Source organism: Triticum aestivum, chromosome 5A, assembly GCF_018294505.1.
Source record: "Triticum aestivum cultivar Chinese Spring chromosome 5A, IWGSC CS RefSeq v2.1, whole genome shotgun sequence".
NCBI classification, from domain to species: domain Eukaryota; kingdom Viridiplantae; phylum Streptophyta; class Magnoliopsida; order Poales; family Poaceae; genus Triticum; species Triticum aestivum.
Genome location: NC_057806.1, coordinates 443,906,129 through 443,914,144, shown reverse-complemented (window position 1 = coordinate 443,914,144; position 8,016 = coordinate 443,906,129). Strand labels below are relative to the sequence as shown.

The window sequence follows — 8,016 nt, the reverse complement described above, 5'->3', positions numbered from 1 at the left end:
CAATTAACAATTTCTAATTACACCATATGGATATACACACATTTATCATTAGTAACAATTGTGTATGTGCAATGCAAGTTTGCACATCATACATCACATGCTGATCTAACTTATTATTGACCATACTCATCTTTTTACTAAGAAGAAAATGTTTAAGTTATCAAATCATAAAAAACACTATGAATTAATTTGATAGCCAAATAATAAATTTATTAGGTAGAATCATGAAAGTCACAAAACACATATAATGTGTTTAGAAATATCACACAAGAATCAATCTAAATCGTCTATCATGAATTAACAAGTCAAAAAAAAAACTACTCAGACAAGTGCTAATTTTCAATGATCTAACTATCATGAGCCCATTAGATTAAAATTGGATTCTACTAACTCGTATATTTTTGTAGGTATATATTTCGCATTCCTTAACCAGATGCTGCACCACAATTTTCTGCTCATCTATGTAACTTTTTACTCCTCGATCGTGTACACAGAAAAATGATGTTTTGACGAATTTGACTGCCTATATCATTCTAAATACCTATCGTTTGTGAACCGGAGATAGTAACCTAGATGCAGCGATCAATTACCCAACAAAAGAAAAATCTTCCCATTTAATTCCTCACAATAAAAGGACACACCACACAACCAATACGAATCATTCAAAATCCATCCATAGCAAGATATAAAGCACAATTCACTCCACATTTCCAAGTGTGCTCATTTATGAGGGAAACAAAAATGGCAGATATCCTGAAGCAGCGAGGCACTATACCAAACCCATCACCAGATTCACTCGGCGGGTTACAATAATTCTGCTGACGGCCTGCAGCTGCTGTGTGGCTGCCCTGCGCCCCCTCCTCATTTTCGTGTGCATGCCTAGTATACATGTTGCTGTAACATGTGTCAAAGTCACGTCGCAGTGGGTTAGCTCAGCATTCTACTCCGGGTCAAACCTCAGTAGATAGTGTGGTAGCTAGCATTTCTCCTTCCCCCCAAGCCAGCCCGAGGCCACGCCACGGCTTATATATAGCGCTAGCCCCCACCCCCTCTTTTACCTCATCCGCTTAATTGCACCGGCCCGGTCCCTGCCTCCATCTGTGCCTAGCCAGCCAAGAAGATACTTTTCGTCACCAACCCGGCCGGCCACCGTGCGAGCTGAGAACGCGGCGGCGGCGCCATGGGGAGGCCTCCGTGCTGCGACAAGGTGGGCGTCAAGAAGGGGCCCTGGACGCCGGAGGAGGACCTCATGCTCGTCTCCTACATCCAGGAGCACGGCCCCGGGAACTGGCGCGCCGTGCCGACCAACACCGGTACGCACGGGATAGCGTAGGGGATCATGGATCGTCCGTGGATCGGGGCTCGATCTTGTGTGCAGGTGAATCGGAATTGGAACTAACAAAGCTTTGTTGATTTGGGGGCGTTGCAGGGCTGATGCGGTGTAGCAAGAGCTGCCGGCTTCGGTGGACCAACTACCTCCGGCCGGGGATCAAGCGCGGCAACTTCAACGACCAGGAGGAGAAGCTCATCGTCCACCTCCAGGCGCTCCTCGGCAACCGGTGATGATAGCTTCCATCTCATCTTCTCATGATTTCCGTCTTGTTGTTTGTTTGTTTCTTCCGTGGACGTAAAGTACAGAATTGCTGATATGAGCTTGCGGTTGACGCCATGCGCAGTTGGGCGGCGATAGCGTCCTACTTGCCCGAGAGGACGGATAACGACATCAAGAACTACTGGAACACCCACCTCAAGAAGAAGCTCAAGAAGATGCAGGACGCCGGAGGGAACGACGGCGGCTCGGAGGGCGCCGGCGCCGGGGGTGTCGGTGGTGGCGTCCCGAAGGCGGCCGCTCCCAAAGGGCAGTGGGAGCGCCGGCTGCAGACGGACATCCACACTGCGCGGCAGGCCCTGCGCGACGCGCTCTCTCTAGAGCCCTCACAGCCCGCCGCGCTGGCGGCGCCGGCGCTGCCGACGCCTAGTCCGGGGTCGGTGACGACGTACGCGTCGAGCGCGGACAACATCGCGCGCCTACTGGAGGGCTGGATGCGCCCCGGGAGCAGCAGCAAGGGGCCGGAGGCGTCGGGGTCGACGTCGTCCACTACGGCGACGACCCGCCAGCAGCCGCAGTGCTCCTGGGACGGCGCGGCGTCCGCGTCGGCGAGTCACAGCGGCGGCGCGGCCGGGGCGGCAGCAGCGCACACCCCCGAGGGCTCAACCGAGACGAGCAAGATGGCCGGCGCCGGGGCCGGCGGCGCCCCGCCGGCGTTCTCCATGCTTGAGAACTGGCTTCTTGACGACGGCATGGGCCACGGCGAGGCGGGACTCATGGACGACGTGGTGCCACTAGGGGACCCCAGTGAGTTCTTCTAAGTACGGCGCGCGCGTACCAACCGGGAATTGATCGACTAGAGCAAGAACAAAAATTTAAGAAAGGCGCGGCGATCGCCGATCGAGTAGCTGAGCAGAAACAACAAAAGGCCGGGGGGCTTCGAATCCTCGGTGATTTAGATCGAGCTGGGTGTCGATCCAGTTTGCTTAATCGTTTTAGATTTCAATTAGTTGCTCTTTGCGATGTTAATTAGGGTTTGAAACTGATCATGTCCTAAATGGATCGTGCAGGAGGGATAAAGAAAGAAATGTACATCTTATAAAAGAAAGATCTATATAGATGCTTAATTTATAATTACTTACTTATAGTATACTCTTTATATTAATTTTACCTCATTAGTCATTTCTCCCATCGAGCTGAAATAAATCATTTCGTATCTTGTTTTCATGTATTTGTTTCAAGTTTGATTGACACTGATCATATGCAGTTAAGTGGAGTTTAATTGATTTCCAACAATAATTTGTTTTCAAGATCAGATGCATCAAATGGACATGTTATCGGAAATTTTAGTTTTGGATAATTTGGTAAAGATAAGTTTAATATTATATAAAAAAATTGGTTCTTCCATGAGGTTCCCAAATGTAAAGCCAAGTCCCACAAAAAAAGTTCGGGTTAAACTGGGATCTCATTTGTGAATCATGCATGTTTGTAATTTCTGTAATATTTAACATATCAAAATGAGTGGAAGGCTTGAAGTTCCCAAATTTACATCTGGAAGAATCGCCACATTAAAATGGTACGCTAGTATATATGCTCAAATCTTTTCATATTTGACTCAACTAGACATAGAGCTGTCATGCATTTATTTGATGGCATTTAATGCTTGAAAATCACATGTTGTACTGGATCCTTTCTTTACTTCAGCTGATATATTGAATTCTTTTAGGGACATCGATAGTTAACATATACTATTGGATTTGATAATGTAGAAAATCACAGTTAAACTCACACACACACACACATACATACATACATACATATATATATATATATATATATATATATATATATATATATATATATATATATATATATATATGGAAAATACATCCTACCATATAGTGGTAGGTACCTCCACCCCTGTTGCCGTCCGATCTGACCCGATCGTGGCGTGATGATTAACGGGTTTGGGTGGAGTAATTTTCTCTCCACCCGATAAATCAACCAGTAATATTGTTCCGATTTTTATGCATGGCTACGGTATAACAACCTCACATCCAACAATAAAGCCAATTTTAAAATCTGGTCGCCGGCGTGCAACCCATCTCGTCGGGACTCACCAGATTTTATTCGTCGGCCGCCGCCTAAATCCATACCCGATTGGATCTGGAGCATGGATGCATGATACTACAAGGTACTCATTCTGGGACGGGATCGGAGACACTTTTTGATTGGATTCTTATCTAATCAGAATTCTTTGCAATTTACAGCCATGCTACCTACTCCGTATGCCCCAGTCCCTTTGCTTGCATGTGAGCAGCAGCTGAAGATCCAGACGTGATGACGGGAATCAAGGCTGCTGGCAAGCTAATCACGCCACCACAAACGTAGGAAGCCCATCGTCGCATTGGCCGTTGGGTCGTATTCGCCGACGATTTGTCTATCCGTCGGCAAAAAAAAATGGCGCCATTGCGGCCGTCATCGATGGGCCGGCGACTCCTGCATCGATTCTATTTCTAAAATACGCAGCTCTCCTGCGTTTATTTCAAAAAACATTCTATTTCTAGAACGTGCCCAGGCTATAACTACTTGTGACACCACCGTCGATGGAAATTTGCAAAGTTCTTATGCTATACTAGATCAGCGTATGTACATGCATGAGCATGCACCTCCACGAGTCCAAGAAGCTAGCTAGCACATACACTTTGCTTTTCTAGCGTGTATATATGGTTACTTGAAGATGTATATACTTTTTTAGGAGAAAGATGTTATACTTTTAATGCAAAAAAATTGCTAATTGGCATGCGAAACTCGTCAGTTGCCATACTCCTAATTTTGGTACACTCCTAACTTGGATATACTCCATACTTTTTTTTTGTGGGAACATACTCCATACTTCTTTTTGAGATACCCCATACTACATACTACGTACATCATAATTTTTCATACATATACTACTTTTTTGCGAAAAACAAACATACTACTTTCATTATTAAATACCATATACTCCAAATTTTCTTATGAAAGGCCATATACTTTATACTTTTTTAAAAAGTAATATACTCCATACTATATACTCCATTTTTAAGCACAGATACAACATCAATGCATGGCCATAAACATTAGCAATGGGATAAAAGGAGTGCATGTGCGCAAGAGTATTAGACCTACAAACATATACAACATGCTTCCACTACTATAGTCCGAACAATTAGCGTCTCGCCATGGATATATATATACACACATACTCTAGTAATATACATATAAATTCACACTCATAATCACAAGATACTATTTCCCAGTAATATACAACATTATATTATATTTCCATACAATATGCAGAGTACTACATATTACTCCCTCCGTCCGGAAATACTTGTCGAAAAATGCATAAAAATGAATGTATCTAGAACTAAAATACATCTAGATACATCCATTCCTCCGACGAGTATTTCCGGACAGAGGGAGTATTTTGCAATCTAAATATATATTCGGTGCTAACTTGACAATCTAAATATATGGAACTTGTCATCTTATGGTTTTAGGTAAATATTTGCTCAATTTGTCGCCGCGGATGATTTAGTATCCTATTTATTGAATAAAAAAGTCAACACGGTCACATGTGTGCCCATTTGAGAACAAGCATTTCTGATTTAAAAACAGAAAGGACCACATTACTCGTAAATTCCATATGATGTGTCACTACATACATATGGAACATGTGTCTTACATATCGTTTTACATTTATGTGCATGTATATAAATTATTGCTGAGGGACCTCCTTGATTCAAATGAATTTCAGAGATATTTGGGGTTTTGATCCTTTGGAACATTCAGTACAAACATTGTTTGGTTTGTAGGATTATAAACCTTAGGATTGTTTTCTTGTGGGCCACCACTGTCCATTTAATTACAAGATAATTTTCACCGAGTCCAAACACTCAGATATTTTTATTTCTATGATTCCTAATTTACCATGGCATGCACGCCTGATCCCTACAGAAAAATCATGCATTTGTCATGTGTTGCAACCAAACAACATAGATATATTGTTTATTTCTCGTGTTTTCAAATATTTGCTGGATACATGATCATGGCAACCGATTTTTTTCCCTGTTCCCATACTAGTGAATCCTTTGAAGTGCTCCCAAGAGGCCCTTTTGTAACTCTTGCTCTGTTTGCGCAGAGTACACAATATGATTTATTTACCTGACATATTTTTTAGAAAAGGGTTTACCTGACATATAACTACACAAAGAAGGGACTTGGAAGGGGAAAGAAATGTCATTTAGGCTTGCAAATTAAGTCTACGATCCCACATGTATGTGATTTGTTTTAATTGAGTGGTTCCTTTGGTTAATTTGATAGCATCGTATATGTATATTCCAACCAGCTCTTATAAAAAGTAATTACGATAGCAGCAACGCATCCGAGAATAATGCCCGGGCTCCAGTCCCGTCTCGACGGCGTCCATGGCGGCGTCGAGGAACCGGTGGGCTCGGTCTCCCGTCTATCATTCTGGTCGATGGTTTTAGGTGTTCGCCTGATGGCTGGCGTTATGCGCGATGTCACCGATGGGCGAGTGAAAATGATGGTTCCAGATTTGGGCTTGTGGATTGAAGGCGGTGGATCTGGTGCTTGGCCTGGACAACGTCGACGGCCGACGATGGCTCCGGGATTCAAGGAGAATGGGGACAATTCCTGGTCGACACGCCACAACGACAAAGGCTTTGCCGATGGCAAGCTTCTTCATTGACTCACAGCGCCCTCATGGGCTATGGTTCTCCTTCGAATCCAGCAACATTCAGCGGTGACGACGGCTATTGCAGAATTAACTAATGATTCCTGTGTATTTTTCTTCCCTTTGTTTTTTCTGCAAATTTCTGCGGAAATGTGTTTGCTCTCGACCCTTCTGATCGGTACCGCGTGCGTGCGTTATATTCATCATATTTGTGATCAATGAAACACGTGGTTACCCTAAAATAAAAACTAATTAAAAAGACACCTGACCTAATTTTTCTTCCCTTTATGACAGCGATCTGTGACAGGCTCGGCCATGGAATCTCGCACTAGAGTTAAGCTCCAATGCGCCCCCTTGCTGCCTCTGATGGTAGCTCATCATGAAAAGATCGCACTGCTACACTAGCTAGTTCGGCTATGAATACGGTCAAAGTAATTGCTCTGTTGTTCCTCTTGTGTTGAAGCATGCACGACGATATCCTTTGGGGGGTAGCGTACCTTACTAGTGATAATTAATGTCTTTTTATTTAGGTCACAATGAAGCATTGCGCTCTCTGCACGGTCGTTCACCAGAGACACGCACATGCTCGTCGCGTGCCCCGTTATCACGGACGAGTCAATACAGAGAATTGTCTCGGACATATCGTTGTCGGTTAAAGTCCAAAAGCGTCTAAGAAACTGAGCTTATCTCAAATGGTTTCACAGGAAGCGTCTAACAAACTGAGCTTATCTCAAATGGTTTCACATGAGTAATCGTCGGAGATACATCTCCAACAGGTTTAGTCACAAGTCGTCAGGAGATCATGTACCATCTCATAGTATAGGATCGGCTAGTTCGTCAATTTCGTTTTTCCCGCCTAGCCCCCGTTTCGGTGATGTGTCTAGCGTCGTCGGTGGACGTGTGGAGTTGTGTCTCCGACAGATCTATCCTTAATGGATTTGTTTGGATCTCGTTGTAGTTCGTCTATGTTTGTGTTTCTTCAGGTTGGATCCTTATGATCTATGCTACTTTTTATCGGCGGCGGTTGCTATTCTGTTGTGCTGGTCCTATGGGGTCTTAGCATGACGACTTTTCGACTGATGAGGGAGGGGTGATGACAGCGGCGAGCCTTTGGCTCGTTTCAGTGCTTGTAGTCGTTGCTAGGTGGTCTACGGATCTGAATGTAATTTTTATTATTTCTGATGTTCATTGTATTGTCATAATTGAAGATGAATAGAATTGAAAGTTTTCTCAGAAAAAGAACACAAACTTTAAGAGAGGTTCCTTTAGTGAAGGTATATTTGGAACAGATCGAGATAGTCCGTTTGATATACGATTGTTGCGCAATTGTGAAGAGTATATTGTCATTTCCTTGTACATGCTTGTTTGAACAAAAAGCAACTAGGTTCGGGTCACTATATACTGATAGATAGGGAACTTAAATTAAAACATGTATGAATATAGTTGCATTATCTCAAACTTGACTTAGAGTCGATCTGCCCATTATCTTGGACTGAGTCAAAATAGAAAGTTGTCACCCCCGAAAAAAAGGACTTCCCAGACATATCGTTGTCGGTTAGAGCAACTCTAGCAGACCCCGTAAAAAGTCCCGACCCATAAAATAACCGCCAAAATGCGGGTCAACGCGGAAAATCCCGCCCGAACAGACCCCGCAAACGCGGCCGGCCCGCAAAATTTTTTGAGGGGCGCGGCAAAATCTCGATCCCAACCCGCGAATACGCGGGTT

At 43.9% G+C, this 8,016-nt stretch overlaps 1 protein-coding gene across 1 annotated transcript; it reads left to right on the top strand.

The window, feature by feature from the left end:
• Positions 1-1,057: 1,057 nt before the first annotated feature.
• On the top strand, positions 1,058-2,694 carry LOC123107105 (myb-related protein 306). The gene is made up of 3 exons (XM_044529104.1): positions 1,058-1,313; positions 1,430-1,559; positions 1,677-2,694. Exons 1-3 carry the CDS (start codon positions 1,181-1,183, stop codon positions 2,368-2,370), a joined length of 957 nt encoding a protein of 318 aa, XP_044385039.1. The 5' UTR covers positions 1,058-1,180; the 3' UTR covers positions 2,371-2,694.
• The last annotated feature ends 5,322 nt before the right edge of the window (positions 2,695-8,016 follow it).